The sequence below is a fragment of the Rhinatrema bivittatum genome, chromosome 8 (assembly GCF_901001135.1).
Source record: "Rhinatrema bivittatum chromosome 8, aRhiBiv1.1, whole genome shotgun sequence".
Taxonomy (NCBI): domain Eukaryota; kingdom Metazoa; phylum Chordata; class Amphibia; order Gymnophiona; family Rhinatrematidae; genus Rhinatrema; species Rhinatrema bivittatum.
In genome coordinates this window covers 206199588-206220025 of record NC_042622.1, presented here as the reverse complement: position 1 = coordinate 206220025, position 20438 = coordinate 206199588, and the positions used below count along the sequence as shown (strand labels likewise).

Genomic DNA, 20438 nt, shown 5'->3' with positions numbered 1-20438 from the left:
AGTGACTGTGCTCTTCCCTCCCCCCCCGGTGCCTGAGCTCGCTCACTCCCTCTTTCCCCTTGGGATCGCTTCCCCTCCCCCTTGCCTGAGCTCCCCTGCCTCCAGGAGCCCCTCCCTTAGAGCAGGGCTTCCCAAACCTGACCTGGGGACCATATCAGCCAGTCGGGTTTTCAGGCTGTCCACCATGAATATGCTGATATGCAAATGTATCTCATGCATATTCATGGTGGATAAGCCTGAAAACCCAACTGGCTGTGGGGTCCCCAGGACAGGTTTGGGAAGCCCCGCCCTAGTGATTGCTTTCTCTCTCTCCCCACCCCCCACCCCACCTCGGGGTGCTTGAGCTCACTCCCTTTCTTTCCCCCTGGAATCCCTTCCCCCGATGCCTGAGCACAGAGTTCCCCAAACCTGTCCTGGGGATTGTGTTCTCTTCCCCCCACCCCTGGGTGCTTGAGCCCCCACTCTCCCCCCTTCCCCTGAGCTTATATCCTTCCTAATGCCAGAAGACCACAGCTTCCCCATATTAGCGTAACTCATGGCTGCGTGTTAACTCCTGTCTGTCTGTCTGTCTGTAGTGATTTTTCTTCTTAGACACATTTTTAATTTCATTTAAAGGCGGGGTCGTTTTTGGTTTACCACACCGAGTAATCATGGAGAGATACAAGAAGTGGTGATTGGTAATTATTTGTTATGAAAGTGATAAAGTGCCCTAGGATTATTACTCCATCTCCTGCTTGAGGGTTGTTGTCATTTTGAATCATCAGTTTGGTGCACAAAACAGCTCAATCAGCAGGTTGGTCACTTACGCAGCATCCAGTGTCTATGAACCCACAGTCTGAAGAGCCGTCAAATCAGCGAGGAGGATGCATGCTGATCTGCTAGGATCTCAAGGAAAAGCTACAGATGTCAATTAGTTCTGTTGCCAGCAGACAGGCCGATTCAGTAAATGTCGCTGGAGAGCGTCCCCTCTCCTGTGCCCGCGATTCAGGGAGGAAGAAGATGCAAATGAGGGCCCGTGGTAAAAAGAGGCGCTAGGGACACTAGCGCATCCCTAGCGCCTCCTTTTGGACAGGAGCGGCGGCTGTCAGCGGGTTTGACAGCCGATGCTCAATTTTTCCGGCGTCTGTTCTCGAGCCCGCTGACAGCCACGGGTTCGGAAAACGGACGCCGGCTAAATCGAGTGTCTGTTTTCTGACCCGCGGGCCGCGGGCAGATTTTTAATTTTTTTTTTACTTTTGGGGCCTCCGACTTAATATCGCTGTGATATTAAGTCGGAGGGCGTACAGAAAAGCAGTTTTTACTGCTTTTCTGTGCACTTTCCCAGTGCTGGCAGAAATTAAAATGTGCGGCTTGGCTGCACATTTTACTTTCTGTATCGCGCGGGAATAACTATTAAGGCCATCAACATGTTGAGGGTGCTATTGGTTTCGGGGGGGGGGGGGGGGGTTTGGCCACGCGTTTTCGATGCGCTATTACCCCTTACTTGTCAAACGCGCGTCCAAACCCGGGCTGACAGTGCGCTCCACCAAGAGCACTGCACTGCACTGTACTGTATCGGCCCGAGCGTGAGCAGCGGCAGGACAGCCCCGTCTCCTAACCCTGCCCTGTGGCGGCAGCGCCTCTAGCAGTGCCTTATTGCTTGTTCTCCCGGGGAATGATTTTGATGTGGGGAAGCCTTAACACCATGAAAAGAGAGAGAGAGTGCGCGAGACAGGCAAGGCTAACACAGCTGATGGAAGATGAGAAGAAATCATGTCAGAAGCCAAGGAACCCTCCATTGCCTAAAGCAGAGATATTTGGGTGGGGGTTGGAGTGAAAAAAATAAGATAAACGTTAAGCAGAAAAAGTTTCCTTATTGCTTTAATGGATCGGTGTATCTCCTGGAGAGAGCTGGGGCAGATGCACTACCCCGGGGCGGATGGATAAAAGCTTTGCCCCTGTGTAAAACTGCCAAAGATAAAACCCCTGGGACTTGATGCCTCTTTAAAGACAAATCATTGAAGAACTGGCGCCCTTTTCTAATGTTTCTGAGAAGTAGGTGTGCTTGGTTCGAGATCCTGAACCTTGTCCTGAAAACGATGTCCCCTGGCAGTGGGAAAAGGGGGCGCAGGGCATGCTCAGGAGCGGGGATAGGCAAAGTGAAAGCAGGGAGACCCAAAAAGGAATCCAACACCTGTAGACTGAAGAAGAAATACATTCTTGTAAGGTGATGGGAGAAAAAGTAAGCTTATTGTAAAAAGTATTTGTGCAGAGAAGATCTTCAGCTTGAAATACCGTTTTGCCTGTTACAGGTAAGAAGTGGTATAAACGTCAGCTGACATACCGGATAGTGAACTGGCCCTGGTACCTGTCCGAGTACCAGATGAGAGCGGCGGTGAGGACGGCCTTCCAGCTCTGGAGCAACGTGTCGTCACTGGTGTTTCTGGAGGTGCTGGAGGGCCCTGCAGATATCCGCTTAACCTTCTTTCATGGGGATCACGACGATGGACTCAGCAATGCCTTTGATGGGCCAGGTGCTAACCGCTTGCTCCTCGTAAGCTTCTCATTTATAACACAATCCTTAGGAAGAAAACTGTCTTTCAGCTATTTCACACATCTCGCAATTCTCCCACTTTTGACAAGAGCAACACTAGCCTGGGACCTTCTTGTCTTCCAAATCAATCACCTCCCAGCGACATCAAAGGCACCGCCTTCCTGTTCACACCCTTCACCCCTTAAAGGGCCCCTCCTTCCTGACCGCACCCTGCTCTCCTTAGATTGATTTGAAGGGCCCCTCCTTCCTGACCGCACCCTGCTCTCCTTAGTTTGATTTGAAGGGCTCCTCCTTCCTGACCGCACCCTGCGCCCCTTAGATTGATTTGAAGGGCCCCTCCTTCCTGACCGCACCCTGCGCCCCTTAGATTGATTTGAAGGGCTCCTCCTTCCTGACCGCACCCTGCGCCCCTTAGATTGATTTGAAGGGCTCCTCCTTCCTGACCGCACCCTGCTCTCCTTAGATTGATTTGAAGGGCCCCTCCTTCCTGACCGCACCCTGCTCTCCTTAGATTGATTTGAAGGGCCCCTCCTTGCTGACCGCACCCTGCGCCCCTTAGATTGATTTGAAGGGCCCCTCCTTCCTGACCGCACCCTGCGCCCCTTAGATTGATTTGAAGGGCACCTCCTTCCTGACCGCACCCTGCTCTCCTTAGATTGATTTGAAGGGCCCCTCCTTCCTGACCACACCTTTCGCCCCTTAGATTTTAAGGCCACCACTCACTTAAAGGATAGCAGCTTACCTGTGCAATCAGATTAAATGTTTATTTTCTGTTTTCAAAATTGCATGTAAAATCTTAATACACAATCCAGCTACAGGGGTCAGGAACCTATGGCTCGCGAGCCAGATGTGGCTCTTTTGATGGCTGCATCTGGCTCACAGACAAATCTTTAATAAAAAAAAAAGTAAAAATCTAACAAAACCCCCCACCCTCCTGACGCTCCCCAAGACCTGCCAAAAGTCCCTGGTGGTCCAGCTGGGGTTCAGGAGCGGTCCGGGAGCGATCTCCTGGACTTGGGCTGTCGGCTCCCTGTAGTCAAAATGGCGCCGATGGCCCTTTGCCCTCACTATGTCACTGGGGTCGACCAATGGCGGCGGTAGCCCCTGTGACATAGTAAGGGCAAAGAGCCGTCGGCTGCCAGTAATCAAAATACCGCTCCTGAACCCCAGCTGGACCACCAGGGACTTTTGGCAGGTCTTGGGGGGTCAGAAGGGTGGGGGGTTTGTAGTAAATTAATTTTGGAGGTCTTAGGGGGCATCAGGAGAGTAGGGGGTTGTAGTAAATTAATTTGGCAGGTCTTAGGGGGCGTCAGAGTAGGGGGTTGTAGTAAATTAATTTGGCAGGTCTTAGGGGGCATCAGAGTAGGGGGTTGTAGTAAATTAATTTGGCAGGTCTTAGGGGGCGTCAGAGTAGGGGGTTGTAAATTAATTTGGCAGGTCTTGGGTGGCGTCAGGAGAGTAGAGGGTTGTAGTAAATTAATTTGGTAGGTCTTGGGGGGGGGGTCAGGAGGGTGGGGGTCTGTCTCTAACCGTGGGGCCTAAAACTGGAGACAGAGGACGGTAAAAGAAACCACTCCTCCTGCTTCAAAAGCCAAATCAAAGTGCCACCCCGCTCTCTACATCTACCTCCCCTTATGCGATCAGGAGCTCATCATTCTAGCAGGCTTCAGAGGAGAGGAGGGCACCATTCTTATCTCCCTAACCAGGGCTCAGCCTAGCGCCATCTAGTGGAGACCTAGGAGGGTCCCCCAGATATGTCATTAAAAACAAAAAAAAAAAGTACAAGGAACTCAACCTTTTAGGCATCGCTTCCTTTTTCGTTTTGACTTTTGCCTGCTCCGTAACTGTGAATGTTAACAAAATCAAGAATCAAATAGGCCTGGAGAATGACCTTTGTTTTCATTCCTACAGATTGGGGCAACGGGCAAGGGTAGGTATGCGCAGCCCCAAACTTTTCTGTTTGTTTGGTTTTGTTTTGTTTTTTTTTTTCTTTTTCTTTTTTATTCAGTTAAAATTTTGGTTTGGTTCATTTGCCAAACCAACCCCCCCCCCCCCTCAACCCCCACAATAACCAAGGGGAAAAGAAAAAAGAAATCAGGCCTCCAGTCCAGCAGCCCTGGCTTGAGTCTTCCTAGGCCTGGGGCCCGCCCCCTCTGAAAAGCTGCCAGGGGTGGGGAAGCTCCCATCCTGGCACTCTCCCCCCGCCCCTTCTCAAATCCTGCTGTAAATGGGCAGCAGTGAGGCCCAGGTCCCAGTGCTTTAAAAATAGCCACGTCCGCCTAGAGGACGACGCCCAAGCAGTGTCACTTCTGCGCTTTCCTCCGGTGCGGCAGGCTCCATTTTGACGTCTGGCCATGGAAACGCACAGATATTTTTGTAGGAAGCTGTTTTTTCGTTGCGTTTTTTGGCATTCGTTAAAAACTAAGGTAGATCCCTAGATATGCGCGAAGCTTTCGCAGCCACACCTGCTGGGTAATCAAGTTTAGCTCTGGCTCCGTTCTTTCACTAAAAGCACAGCTCCCACTTTTCAATAATAGGAGCAATACAAATGGCATTTACAATGACTCCATAGCTCAATTTAAAACTGCTCCCAGGTTGGTTATTGTAAATAACGGGTAATTATATATTCCAAATAGCTTTACACAATATTAGCGCACAAGGACTCCAAGAAACGGTTAAGCTGGATATGCAGGATTTGTTTTTTAAACACGAGGTAGGGGTATTTGATGCTTCTTACTGACTGGGGCTGGGAATGGTTGGGTGGGTCTGTTGCAGGAGGTGCCTTGGCGCACGCATTCCTTCCCCGCCGGGGAGAGGCTCATTTCGATAACGATGAGCGGTGGTCCCTGAGCAGCAAGGGTCGAAACCTGTTTATCGTCATGGCGCATGAGATTGGGCACACCCTGGGGCTGGAGCACTCGCCTGTCAAGAATGCCCTGATGTCTCCGTACTATAAGAAGTTGGGAAGAGACTTTGTCCTGAGCCTTGATGACATCATAGCCATCCAGGACCTGTATGGTAAGTCTGGGGCGTGCCAAAAGCCAAAGCCTACAGATCCTTAAAGAAACCATGCATTTGACCGCTTTGAGGTCAATATTCAGACATAGCCGGCCTAGTATGTTAGCCGGGATTCTCAGTGGTGCGGCTGTGCTGCTGAATATACCCAGATAAGTTTCAAGTTAGTTGGATAAGATAAGTGGATAACTTTAGACCTGCTCAATAGCAGGCCCCAAGGTCCAATCCGCGGACCTTACCCCAGTCACATGGCTGAGGCAAGGTCAGGTCAGTGCCATTTTGGAACACGGGGCCAACTAGACCAGGTACGAGGGTGCACCTGGCCCTGATGCGGGATCCATTTTTAGGTATGGGGGGAGTGCTGGAGGGGGGGTTGGGGGTGGGGGCCGGTGGTCCTTTAAGCTGATGGCAGTCCCGTGAGGTTGGGACTCGCCATCACATTAAAGGGCCGCTCGCCGCGTTCTTTTGACCTGTGGTGTTTGGCCGCGAGATGAAAAGAACACGCCATACAGCGGCGATGCTTTTTCAGGAGAGGGGACCCACTATCGTGGGGACCCCCTCCTGCAAAAAAACATCACAGCTTAGTGCATCCAGGGTTGTGTTAGTCAGATAAGTAGCTCCTCCCAGTTATGCCCCCAGAATGCCTCTTTTTTTTTTTTTTTTTTTTTTTTAAATCCGGATAGATTTTAGCTGCATAATGAGTTATCCATCTTAAAATCTAGTCGGATAAGAAGCTGAATATACCAAATCTTGCTATTCAGACACATGCTCCTGACAAATAATAATCCGAAGACCTCCATGCTCATTCTCCCTTGCTTGCATCTTGCTTGTAATCTTGGTTACGCATTGCCTGCTATTTGTAGATTTGTCTCATTGCATATGTGTATTGTTTTATGAATTTTCTTGTAATCCACTTAGCACAGCTGGTCTGCTATAAGCAGAAAATATTTTTAAATAAACTACTACTGCAAAGCATCAAGTCATACCTAGACCCTGGTTGAGGCCCGGAGGTCTCCGGTTACCGATCCAGGGGGGAGACTGGGCATCAGCTAGATTCCTCTCTCCTCACCTCTGCTTTACATGCTTGAGCTCGGTACTGCCGAAATCCTCTTGAAATTAGACATTCACCAAGCCTCAATCCTCTCGGTCACTTGCTCCGTTTCTGTCTTCGTGCACGTTACGTCTCAAATGCTCTTCTTGGCTCTCTTGTTCTTCCATCACACTCTCTCTGAGGCTCTCATGCTCTTTCAAGACGGTGGTCTGTGTGTCTCTCACGCTTTCCTACCTTCTCTCCCTCCTCCACTTCTAGGGGGGGGGGGGCTATGTTGGAAGAGCCCTGGCCAGCAGTAGCCGAGAGAGAGGGGAGGATGAACAGGAAAAAAGTAAGCCAAAGATAATGGAGCATCCAGGAATATGAATTTCCTGCATGCTCTGTTATGCAGAGCTGATGGAAAGAGATGGTTTAACCTCTGTTAGAGATGAGAGTCGGATTATCGCCGACCTCTGACCCTGTGTCCATGTAACTCGCACTGCTCATTTTAACTCATTAGCAAATCTGTGGCTGAGACCTGTCGCTGTGACTGTATTACAGGGGAGCCCGCTGGCGGCCGGGCCACACAGCTTCCAGGAAAACATCTCGCGCTTTTCCAGGACTGGCGTGCCGACGTTCCTGGTGGTACAGAGTCCACACCCCTGGGAGCTTACTACTGCCAGTCCTTCTTTGATGCCATCGCTGAAGGTGAGCTGCACTGGATCTTGGCGCATGGAAGGGTTCATTCACCCTTTGGGGAGGGTTTGGAAATATGACACATGGGAGACCCAAACTTCTGAATTGTTCTTAGGTTGCCTCCTTATGGATAAGATCAAATGTAAAGTCATGAGCTGAGGGCAGTCTCTCGTGCCCCTTGTCTCCTTATGCACTGGGGACGTGAGACCAGTGCCGTCCTCGGGGGAGGAGAACTGGGAGAATCGCCTCCGGCCCAGCTCTGGTGTGATATCATTAGGTCCCTGGCTGGCCAGCAGGAGAGCGAGTCTGCTGCTTCTAGCCCTCTCCTCCCTCCAGTGCCTGACAAATCGCTGATCTCACCGGCATGGCAAGGAGAGAAGCCAGCGGAACCAGGGGTAGCTAAAAGCACCCGCCTGCCAGCCCCTGCTCTCCCGCTTCCCAGCCCCAGAGAAGAGGAGGCAAGAGAAACGCCCACTGGAAGATGGAGGCTGGCAAATCCCAGGGAATGGGGAGGAGACGATGAGGAATGAGGGAATGGGGATTCGATGTTTCGCTTGGGGAGGGAGAAATGTGAATGAGGGATGAGTTTGGGAAGCAGAAGAGGAATTGATGCAACTTGCCCCCAGCATCACTTGTGGTGGACCGGGAGTTGGATGCACTCTGGCCGATTAACCCTGGGCCCTGCATGAAATCACTTGGCTGCTGGCCAACCAAGAGGATCACACCTCATGGTAAACAAACTCGGAGAGAAAATTACAAGACAGAAAAACGGAAAGGAACGTATCCCGAGGCCAGGCTAAGGCAGGCACCCGGGAGCAGAGAGGGCGAGGGAAGGGGTGAATCCACATGCTTCATCCAAAACGTGGCAATCACGCAGGGCTGCTGTAGGGAAAGCCGGATAAAAGTGGGCACTTTGTTTTCAGCAGGGGGTCCCTGAGCCACAGCGGTGGGTGGGGGGTGGGGTAAAGTGACTTGCACAGCGCGAGTCTATGGAAGCGCAGGGAGAAAATGACTTGCCAGGTTCACCCAGTCAGGCCATGGCACTCGTGTGGTAGAGCTTCTCCTGACTCTGAGAGCCCCATGTAATGAGGTGCGGCTTAAAAGTGTGTGCTGAAACTCAACACTGAGTAGAAAATGAGTTAAAAGCTGCACTCGGAAAGTTTCGACATGTGATTATGGTAATTTGATTATGCCAGGAGGTTTGAGTGTGTTTGGCATTTTGCAGTTGTCCTATGTGTGTTTTATGATGTAATTATTTTGATCCATTTGATTTAGTTGGCATTTATGAATGTTTAAATGTGTGCCACTTGAGTAACGTGTTTTAACAAATGGATTCATAAAATGAGTGAAATGAAATCTGCATTTAAGGGTCTTTTAAGATAGGTGGATGATTTATTTCTGTGACGCGTACTGTAGTGCCATTAACTTAAATGCAGCTCTGGGGCCTGCTAGGAATCATGTGCAGCTGGCACGGGTTTTGTTTTGTGTTTTGTTAAGAGGCTGAGACTTGCCTATATATTGCTTCTCAGCTTCTTTCCTCCAGGGCCACAAGCGGGACAGGTTTTCAGGCTTATTCATTCCTGGATGAAAATGCACAAGACAGATTTGCCAGCATTGGGTTAATTGCATTCAGTGGTGACCAGGGTAGATGAGACCTGTGGAGGGGCCACGGAGACCAGGCCTGGTGCGACCAGGTGTGCAAACCGTGCAGTTGCACAAGGTGGCATGCCCGGGGGACAGCATCGAGAGCAAAGAGAAGCCTATGCTACCATGGGTGGACCCCAGCCCATCCTGCAGCTCCTCCTCAAGTGCTGACCTTGTGCTATTTCAGCGCTCACGGTGCTAGCACTTCCTGTGTTCTCATCTCGAGATGCCGAATTACCGCCGGGCCAGCATGCAGGAGTTGCTGCAGAACAGCTGCTCTCCCCAACCAAGAAGATTCAGACTGGTGGCAGCAGAGGAGGAGGAACGACCCGTGAACCCTGCCTGCCTGGTCTGCGTGTGTGTGTGAGTGGGAGGCTGCCTGGGATGGGCAGGAGGAGTGGGTGTGAGAATGGGAGCCTGCCTGGCATTTGGATGGAGTGAATGAGAGCTTGCCTGGGGGAGGAGTGTGTGTGTGTGTGTGTGTGTGTGTGTGTGTGTGTGTGTGTGTGTGTACCTGCCAGCAGCTGAAATGAAGAAGGTGCTGGCAGATCCCAACCAAAGAAGAGCTGGAGATGCCTGGGGGTTTATCTGAGAGGAAAGCGCCTGTGTGTAAGAAAGAGAGGAGAAAGTTTGTGCACCCCACTCTTGCTAATCCACGACAATCTCAGGGTGATTGGAAATCAAAGGTTCCCAGGTATGGAGAGCATGAATTTTAAAAATCCTTTTTAGTTTTATTTTTCGGATGTTATTTAATGTGTCTGCTGTTTTGAAGTTTTTTATCGGTGTTTGGGGCATTTAAAAAAAAACTGTGAGTTTTTAATTATCCAATCTTGTGTTTGCCATCTGTTTTTGGAATGTCTTTACTATTATGATTATGTCTTTATTTTATTTCTTAATTTTGTTTGATGTTTAAGGAATGGTGATGGTTCTGTTTTTTTCATTGTTGCACTGCATAGAGTGACTTCTTGTGGTTTCCAGTTCAGTTTTTGTCTGCGTATTTGTATTTCTACTTTATGGTTCTCGGTTCTGTATTTGGTGAGGGTCCCTTTATGTTCTCTGCATGTGTAACCGAGGTGAGGCATTCGCCTAATAGGAAGTGTATTAGTGTTTTAGGGCTTTCGGAGGGTCAAACCCACACCCAACACACATCACAATAAGCCTAATACCATATGGGCTCCAGGTGTCTTTTTTGCAGGGATTTCTGGTTGGCATCACAGCAGTGCTTGTAAATATAATGTAAAGGATATTTTTACCTCAGAATATGATATTTTTCAAGTAAAATGTTATAAATGCACAACTCTTAACTGTGTGTGGAGTGGGCATTGGGTAAGATTTGCCTAGGGCACCTGATACTCGGGGGGGCGGATGGTATCAGTTTCCAAAGTTTGTATCCCTGACGGGAGCTGGGATTTGTTTTGCTGGGCCTGGGACAGGCCATGAATGAATAAGGGGAGGCGGGCAGCTCAGTTATTGTTCACACAGGGCACCAAAAAAGCTTGCAGCAGCCCTGACTGGGACCAGCGCCGAGGAGCGCCATGGTATGGATTTTACCCCCCCGACACGTAACATGAAATTTACCGACTCTGGAGAGGTGAAAAATCCAGCTTCATGCGGACCTCCAGTGCTTTTTATCTTGTCCCTCCTTTTTCTTTCGCACACACAGATTTGAATCGGGATCTCTACGTCTTCAAAGGACATCACGTCTGGGTTGTGTCCCGAGAGGGCGAAGTCTCCCAGCCTCAGCTGCTTGGGAAGAAGTGGCCGGGCCTGCCGGCTACCATCGAGGCCGCTGCCGTGTCCCAGGAAGATGGCAGATTCTATTTCTTTAAAGGTAGAGATGGGAGGAAGGCGCAAAGGGGAGAGAGTAGGCAGAGCCCAGGAGGTCGTGTCCCCCCCCCCCCACCCAGCACAGAACTAGCAAGGGCTCATCTACAAATTACCCAGGGATTCGCCCTAATCGTGTTTATAACGCTTCACACGTCTGTTGCCCGTACCCATCATCCCTTGACTGCTCCGCCTGCGGTGTACACGGCTGTACAAGATGATTCACATGGTTACAAGGTCCCTTTCCTGAAGAGTCAGAGCAAAGCAGCTGAAGTGACTTGCTTGACAGGTGCTCGGCAAGGGGTGGGGGTGGGGGGTCTCCAGCCTCGCTGGGCCAGACTTCCAGCACAAACCTATGCAGCCGTGACTCCTCGGAGGCATCACCTGCAGCCGGTGTGGGGCATGGGGTTTGCTAGCAGGGTTCAGCACTGCCACAGCTTCTAGAACCATAAGAAGGGTAACAAATAAAAGGTAATAGCGTTATTTCCTGAATATAATTGGATAAACGGGCTAGCACTCAGCGTACCAGGGGGGGAGGGGGGAGAGCTGCAGGTCAGGAATGGCAAAGGTGCTGACCCTAACCGGGGGGGTTAGGAGCCCTAAGGAAATCAGCCTGTAGGGGGGCCCCTTATCCCCACATGGGGGTAGACTTCCAGGTCTTTGTCAGAAAATATCTTTTCATGGATAGGTGGGAGATACCAGGAATGGCCCTCCCAGTGGCGTGGTGGAAAAAGAAACATGGGATAAACACACAGGACCCACTAGGATGGTAAAGCAGTGACACAAACTGCACAGAGCAGCAGGTACAACTAAAAAAAAACCCCCAAAAACAAAACCTTGCTGAGCACTCTGAATGGGCTATTTGTGTCTTTTTTTTTTTTTTTTTTTCCTGCCTTTCATTTTCTGTGGTACACCTGCATTTTTCTCCTTTCGCCCCATATTATCCTCTCCCCCCCTCCCCCCATTCTCTCAGGTGCCGTCCTCCTTCCAGCAGGAGGAGGGAGGGCAGCACTTCTCGCATGAGAATGCGGTGCCCCGCGTGCTTCGGGCGGCAGCCCGCAGATTAAGGTTAAAAAAAAAACCCAAACCAAAACGCTGCTGCTGTCCTCCTGCCAGCGGGATGAGGTGGGGGGGGGGGGGGGGGGGGGGGCTGGCCTGTGTGAAGTTCTCTGCTGGGACAGATGACAGATCACAGCTTTAGGGGAGCCGTGTGTGCCTCTCTCGCTGCTGCAGGACCAGGACCCCGAGGTGCATGGCCTCGCTGCTTCCCCAGGCTGTAACCGCCGGTGCTCATCCGCCGACAGTCCCCAGGGCTTTAATTTTCTGCTTCTGACAGAAAGGGAAAAACAGCCTTGACCCTGTGTAATGCTTCTTCTCCTCCCCAGGGGGGCGATGCTGGCGCTACAGGGACACCGCGCTGGAGGTGGGATTTCCCCAGAAGTGCCGAGAGGGCGGCCTCCCGCGCCACCCCGACGCCGCCCTCTACTTCCCACCCCTGGCCCGCCTGGTGGTCTTCAAGGGGCGCAAATACTATGTGGTGGGCGAGGAGCCGCTGAAGGTGCAGCCCTACTATCCCCGCAGCCTGCAGGACTGGAAAGGGGTCCCTGCCGCGGTGAACGGAGCCCTCGCCCGCCATGACGGCTTCACCTACTTCTTCCGGCACGACCGCTACTGGAGGTTCGACCAGGACAGGCTGAAGGTGGTGGCCACCGGGAAGTGGGCGACGGAGTTAGGCTGGATCGGATGCCGGAACGCGGAACCCGGGGACGTGGTCCGCTGATGCGCACCCGAAACGCATGGATTGAAGCCGGAGGGAAAAAAAGTGAGGTCGGCTCCCGGAAAAGGCTGCCAGGAGAAAATACCTTAATACCATTAGGGAAAGCAGACTGCCCATCCTCGTGTGGACGTTTTTTGCTGAGCTGGTTTCTTCAACTCTTGTTGCTTTAACTCTTGCCCGCTTCAATACTTCTTGCCTTTATATTGCAGTCACCCAAGGATACTGCAAACATCTCTGATCATTCATCTATGGAGCATGAGATGCAGAAACATGATGGCAGCTGAGGACTGTAAGGCCGTCTACTCTGCCCAACTGACTTCCTGTTGCATTGCACTGCAGACCTGCCTGTCGCCGCTGGATTGATTCTTGCCTCTTTTCGGATGGGGTTGACTCTTCTCTGAGTATGGGTGACAGGAGGTACAAACATTTGTAATTTAAAGTTTGTCCACAGGGGGGCAATATTGCTCTATTGTAATGTGCAGGAGTCACGGCGCTAGCTGAGTCTAATGCACTTTTAACGAACTCGGCCTGTGGGGTTTTTCTCTGCTCCAGAGATTAGCCTAGTGCTGGAAGATGAAGATTCCCGCAGAGGACTGTTGCAGAGACTGGATCCTAACTTCCTTGCATTAGGGATGCTGAGTGAATGAATGGAAGTTTCCCAGAGCTGCCAAGTGACCTGGAGAAAGCCGTTTGGTCATTCTTGGTTTTGGATCTGATGCTCCAGAGCACTGTGGGGATTCATAGTCCCTGCTTCTGCACAAAAATACGTTAGCAGGGGGAGATGCTAGAAAGTGAGGCCTGGCCTAGGCCAGGTCACCGGGCAGCTCTGGCGGCATCCTTAGCAACCGTGGATCAATTCTCAGAGAGCAGTCACAGCTGTCGTTAAAGCTCCCCTCCCGGTGTTCATAGCAGATGCCTTCTCTCAGTTTAGGCCTTTTAGAGGGAGACCAGCATAGATTCCTAAGTTTTTAATTTGAAATAATACATCTGCCGGGCATTTATAAACTCTGGGGTCAAGCACTTCTTTTTGCCTCAGTAGATTTAGGAGTCTCAACCTTGCACTGGGCCCATGAGGATATTACCTGCCAGAAAATGCCCCCCTTTTCCTCTACACCTCTGCAGCTTTCTCAGGCGACTTCACTGGGCCCTTTGGGGCTTCTCACGAAGCCCCAGAGAGGTGAACTGAAGGAACTAATTATTTTACAGAGAGGGAAAGCAGAGGAGGGAGTGCGGACCCGTTCCTCCAGGCTGCTCCCTCCCTTTTGGGACAATACAAAGGGGAATGGGAGGGCCTGCTGGCTGTTTTCTCCATTTCCAGTTGTGAACCAGAACAACTAAGACGAAGGGTCCCCATGGTGCCCCGAGGGCTGCTGTTGGACGCCCAGGAGGTGCTGATGCCATGTTGGCTTGTGCAAGCGACGGGGCACACGTGCACTCCTGTACCGGCAGAATATTCCTTTTAATTTTGGTTTCTGCTGATGAGGAGGTGTTATGATCTTGTAAAAGGGCCTCCCCTCACCAGTGTTCTGCCCTGAGCTGGACCAGCGGCGACCAAATTACTTAGGGGGCACAGTGATTCCTTGCCCCGAAGGGCTTACAGCCTAAGTAGGTATCTGAGGTCATGGGAGATAAATGGGGCAATTTTCAAAACTGTGCAGGCAGGGGCAAAGTCTGTAGCTGCTTTTTTTTTCCTGTGGACTTAGCACCAATTCTCACAGGGAACATATACAAATTCCTTTCCCTTTGAACATTTTCAACAAGGAGGGTGAACTTGGAGGCTTAATCAGCTGGAAAGAGAGGCCTAGGATGGCAGAAAACTAGTAATATAATACAATAGGGTAAGCGGGCTAGTGCTTAATGAAATTAGAGGTACAAGGTTGAATGTACTTTGCCGATCTGCACCTGTTTTTTCTACTGATACTCCTCCTCCCCCTCACTCTAAAAAAAAAAAAAAAAAAAAGCACTTATTTTTTTAAATCATAACTCTGCGCATTGTGATATTCCCCATCCCCAGGAGCGACTCTGCTCAGTGCGGGTAACAGTTACATGCGTTCTGGCACACGGAAGCAAACTAATTTTTTAAAAGCCCCCTTACTGGCGTAAACAGCCATTTACCTGGCTAAATGGGTTTTGAAGGTTGCCCTCAAAGTGACATCCCCCAAAGTCTCAGCAAGGGTCAGTGATGGGAAGAAGCAGGTCGTGACCTGGTTAGGGGGAAAGATGCAGTGTATGGACCTGCGTGTGTGCTGACGCTTTTGGAGGTGCGCGCGCCTGTGCGCTGCTGTGAGCTGGTTCTGTGTGTGCACTGTGCGCGGTTCGGTCGAGGCCACCCTCTTGCTGGCTGAGTCTGCTCAATGGTTCTCTTCCTTTGAGAAAGGAATTGCTTTCTTATTTCAGTATTTCAGCTCTGAAGCTGGGGTGTCTGGGATTCTTTAGCCTGCGGAAATAGTCAGCGAAGCAAAACCCTACCCAGTGAGTGACATTAGAAATCACAGCCACTATTTTAAGACACCTTCAAATCAAAACAAAACAAAAAAAAAACCCCACAGCTTATGAATTTGTTTTTTCTGTTTATATGCACTTATTTTTCTGAAATATTTAACCTACTGCAACAAAATTTTCAGGATAAGCTTTTTTGCACAAAAGATAGAAACCAGAATCTTGTTTTCATATGAAACTTATGGATCTAGGCCAGAAGTGTGAAAAATAATATATTTTTTAAAAGACCTCATACAAATTGCTCTGCAGTTCTTTTCTTGTTATATACATGTGTTACTTAATAGATGCACTTATTCTCTCTTCTTTTGCCTATAGTATGTGTGTGTGTTTGTGTTTGTGTTGTGATGTGTGTGTGTGTGTGTGTGTGTGTATAGAGAGAGCTCCTGAGAGGAATGTCCCATTCTCCTAGGAGATAGAAGCAGTATTGTGGGAGACTGCATGGTAAAGTCCCCAGAGTATATAAACCCACACCACCATTTTAGGGTGTGGACTCTCTACTTTCCCTGGTAGGGGCAGAATTTCCTTATGCGTGCGGTACTCCTGCTTTGTTTCCTTGTGCCTCCAGGTTGGAGCCCTGCGTATGGAAAAGTAGAAAGGGTGCGTTTACCTATCCATAAGATGCCTTGGGGAGCCCTTCTGGTTTAGGAGAAGGAAGTTGTTCCACTCTTCCTCGCTCTGCTTTTAGTTTCTTTTTTTTCAAGGTTTAGTTTTACTCCTTGTCCAAGCACCCCAGGGCCCAGCTCAGAGGAGCGCTGTGTCTCAGCCAGAGGGCATGGGTGGACTATTGTAAGTGCTGGTGGGGGAATGGATGAGAGTTCATTCCTGGGAAGAGAGGAGAGGGTGAAGAAGATCAGAGGCCCCTGCCCGGTGTAACCCCCACAGGCATCACCAGAGATGTTGAAGAAAGGAGTGATGAGAGAGCATCCAGGTATCAGCTGAGGAAGTAAAGAGATTAAGGAGTAATGCAGAAGAGAACTGGACGAAAGGTATGTAAAATAATGCATCTAAACTGGGTCATCATCTTATCCTCCAGCTACTGGGAGGAAGCTTGAAAAGTAGCCCATGGATTGGAATCGAATGGGATGAAATTAAGTGACTTCCTTAATATCAGAAATTAATTGGAAGCGTAAAGTCACACATTCATTGCAAAGAACTAAACCTGTAAAATGGATTGTGAAGATATTGAACTTGTAACTAACAGATTAAAGATGGAAATTGATAAAATCATTCAAAGTTGGAAACCAAATCTGCTTCCAATGTAATTATTAGTGTTGTGTACAAAAGATTTTTAGTACTGAATTGACGCTCAACTGAATACTTTTGCTTTGATGATTTGTGAGTCTTATAGGACTGTAAATTTAAAAAAAAAAAAGATTTGATACATTAAAGTAAGGGAGTAAAATCATCTCCCATGGGTGTGAACAAGTGGCATTGACCAACATATAATGACCTGGGAGCCTCTGCGGTGACGGCCTGCAGGTCATTAATTTAAGTTAATAATGGTAAAAGCATTGAGTGTTCCCTGCACGACTTATCTTTTTGCCACTGTCGCTAGACCCCCCTGTAACCCCCTCTTCTCATGGGCTCCCTGTCTGCTTCCTCATAGAGTTCAAGCTTCTCCTGACATTACTGCTCCTCTCTTACCGCTCCTCTCTATGCCTTCTCTAGTGGCTCCTCCAGATGCTGCGCGTTCCGCCTTGCTGTACTGGACATCTGGAATAGTCTTCCTGAGGCGCCGGGTCACGCTTCCTGTCCAGCCGCATTCAAATCCAATCTAAAACCCACCTTTCTGCGGCCTGCTTTTACGTCTTGACCCCTGCTTCTCCTGGTCACAGCCGTTTTGGTTTTGACCGTTTTCTTAATAAACGAATATCACAGAAATCTCTTTTCCCTCTGCCTTGACTGCATTGTAAGCTCTCCAGAGAGAGAGCCGTCTCTTGTGTGTGTATGTACAGCGCTGTGCCTTTCTGGTCGCACCGTAGAAATAAGAAATAGCAGAGTCCTAACCCCCCGGAGCGATATCCTCCTCTCGTCGCTGAGCAGTGCTTTTGCTCTGCAGTTGCAAAGCTGCCATGCGTTCTTTCTCTCTGGAGATGTCGCCTCGCGGTTTTAAACCTGCGACGGGCAATCTGCAGCCACCTTGGAGCACGTGCAAAAGCACTCCCTCCCCCTCCCAGGATGGGCCGCCCTTTGGTGGTGCGCAGGCCAGGGAGGGGGGGTGGCCATGCTAAATCTCCTTTGTTTTAGCAGGGCTCACGCGCTGGCTCTTTGCTCCCGTCCAGGGCTTCTGTGGGAGGTGGCCCCCGGACTGATGCACCCCCCCCCCCTCATCTCCACTCTGAGCAGGCACAAGACAAGTGGGAGTGCAGCTTGGGGGGGCCAAGGGGTTTAGGAACTTGGTCTCCCCCGCGGTAGCCGCAGATATCTGCCCTATCTAGGGTTGCCATTTCTCCCCAGGTCATCTGAACCGGCCCTGGCTTTGCATCGTGCCAGACCCAGACTTCTAGCTCAGGGCCATAAATGAGCACGACACATCCACGCCTGCTATGGGGCCACACTAGGACTGGGGCAGTCTGCTCCACTGACCCTGGCCCTGCCTTCCTCCTGCATTTGCCATGCTTTGCATGCATCCTGGCTTATTTGCAGCTCTTCGCCCGATTCTCCAGAGGGCCCTTTCCCAGGCCGTTCTGCAAAGTTAGAAAGCGATCCGGTGCACGCATCGCCCGCGCATCTGGCCAGGCGCCGGATGCAGTTTGGCCTTTCGGCCTCCATGCGTGGTGCACGATAAACTCTTTGAACTGTTTACCCCACCCCCACCATTGGTCGGTGGATGAACTTTATAGCCCGGGATCTCTGCACCGTGCATGCGAAGCAACGCTCGCACAGGGGATAAAGAGGCGCATGAATGCCCAGGCGAGCTGTGGAAAACTGTGCGGCACAAATGCAGAGGCCTTGCTTTACAAAGAGATACAAGGGGAACCGAAGTGCCATTGGGTTTCCGTGTTTATGCAGGAAGGAAGACGGGCAAAGGGGAGAGCATACATGCACTCAAGTAGAAGGTACCATGACTCGTGGGTTAATTTTTTGCCCGACCTTGGATTCTTTCTGGACTCGGATAATGGATTGTATTGCTAAATGCATCCAGGTACCCCTTCAGTTGTCAGCAGCTCTTCTCTTGGCCGGACCATAAGCGCTTTTGGACGCGTGCACTGGGGGTCAGGATCGCTTTTGGCAGGATTGCGGTTTTGTTAGCGTGCCGAAGTATTCTTGCTGTTTGGACTGATCCCTTACCTGCGCCACCGGTTGCGGCCTGGCATCATCGTATGATGGACCGGGTGCTGTTGGAGCAAAATGGGTTACCCACGTTCACCCTCGATCACGAACAAGAAATATGCCGATTGTCGGGCTGCATCCTACTCTCTGCTTTCTCCTGAATATCAAGGTCATTTGACAACAGCGGGTTACCGCGCTCATTGGTATCGCACTGCTTTAGTCGCGTTTAAGCCCTGAGCGGGACTATGGTCTACGCTCTTCTTTTCATTTGTCAGTTGCCGTCTGTGGAGGTGGGCCCCGGGGGCTCCTGGGATGGGTGGGGCAGAGGCTGCGTCTGATGGTTGGATGGGGGGGAGGCGTGGGGTGTGTCTGGTATGAATGTCGCGAATCTGTGTTCTGAAGTTTGGGATGTTTCATTTGTAGGCAAGGGGGGAGGGGGGAGTTGATGTTTAAATGACAATGTGGATTTGCACAACCACCGTCTTGATTGTTCCATTGTTGGTCTCGTTTCTGTAGCATTTATGAGCTTGTGGATTTGCGGGTTCTTCACAATAAAAATGATTTTGCAAAAAAACCAAAAAACAATTTAAGAAGGAAAGGGCAATTATGTAACCGGTTTTAAAGCAAAACTCCTTGTTCCTTCCACTATCCATACATCCATTGCTTCTGGGTTAGATATATCTAAATCAAGCTAATGGGTTTCATAGAAAGCACAGGCGGTGTGTGTGGTTTCCCTAACTTTCAGTGCCACGGAGCAAGAATTGTGTTTGGATTTTTCAGCAGCAGAGTCAGGAAAGAGAGCGCCTGTGTTCCCTCCACCCCAGTGATGCTGGATCGGCCGTACTTATCGCAACGAGAGCCTGTGCCAACACAAGGAGGGGGACAAGCAGGCTGAAATACGGGAGGATCCCCCCCAAAAACGCTCTTTAAGAGAGAGCAACTTGACCAGTCTTTTCCCCCTGCTGTTAACGTGGAGGGGGCCCGTTTTTGGCTTGAGCGGTGTTGCCGATGACAGACGCTGTTTATCATTCATGTATATTCCCCGCACTTTCTTTACCTTTCTGAAGACTGTGCACGTCTGCCGCCGGATTGACTGTTCAAAGGCAGCAGCGGAAGCCAGAGCCAAAAAATGAAACGCCGCCCTCTGGTGGGAGCGTGATGGACCGTGACAGGACGGGGGGGGGGGTGGTCAATGGTCTCTGGGGCGCCTACCTGGCGCTGTACTCGTCTGCTTTTCAGCCCAGACGATGGTCAAAACACCAGGCGCCCCCATGCAGTGTGTGCACAAATATCGGCTTGTGATGCAGCTAAAAGTCCGTGCATGTGCTTAAACTGTGTAAAAATAATGGCATAAAATATGCACATTAGGGATGTACATTTTAGATAATGAAATGTACACGGGTAGTTTCCAACCTATGCCTTTTTTTTTTCTTTTTCCCACCAACAGTACATATAAAAGTGTATCTAACCACATATTTTTGATGTAGGCGGATTATCTCTGTTTACTCACATAAAAGTGCCTAAGCCTTTGAAAACTTACCCTGGGCCTGGCTCATCAATGACATCCAGACAAGATGGCTGCCTCCACGTCAACGACAGTGTACATTGAACCAGAAGTCCTCCATCCAGTCCTTGGGAGCACACCTAGCCAGTCAGGTTTTGCCACAATGAATATGCATGAGATAGATTTGCATACAATGAAGGCAGTGAGATTTGCATACAATGAAAAGGATGACCCATTTTCAAGAGTTGATGCAAGTCTTTAACGTTGAAAATGGGACGTCTTTTTGATTGTAATGTTGTTGACTGCCTTCCGCCTTTACCTGATTAATCAGGGCTAATAATAATTGTCCTCTTGTAAGTGGAAGAGAATCCAGAACAGCAGAAGCCTTGAGGCAGGAAGGGTTTCAGTGCTCCCTGCACATGACTAATCAGAGCTAACACCAGTTCTCCTTTAGGTGGAAAAAAAAAAAAAAATCCAGGAATGCAGCAGCCTTGAGGCAGGAAGGGTTTTAGTATGTGAAAGCAGCAGCAGTCACAAAGGGTTAATGGGGAGTGTTTGTAGCAAGGCTTTGTCGCCAAGGAGAAGAGAAGTACTGGGGCAGAAAACCAAACACTGCCCTGTGTGTGTGATCCAGGCTCACTCC

General features: G+C 50.1%; 1 protein-coding gene across 1 annotated transcript in view; it reads left to right on the top strand.

Annotated features, from left to right (window-relative positions):
- Window positions 1-14526, top strand: part of MMP28 (matrix metallopeptidase 28) — a 57840-nt gene extending 43314 nt beyond the window's left edge. Inside the window, exons 4-8 of the mRNA XM_029612762.1 lie at window positions 2292-2513; window positions 5309-5551; window positions 7140-7286; window positions 10582-10749; window positions 12128-14526. Coding sequence (XP_029468622.1) covers window positions 2292-2513; window positions 5309-5551; window positions 7140-7286; window positions 10582-10749; window positions 12128-12522 — 1175 coding nt within the window. The 3' untranslated portion in view covers window positions 12523-14526. The remainder of the gene's footprint in view (window positions 1-2291; window positions 2514-5308; window positions 5552-7139; window positions 7287-10581; window positions 10750-12127) is intronic.
- Window positions 14527-20438: the final 5912 nt, after the last annotated feature.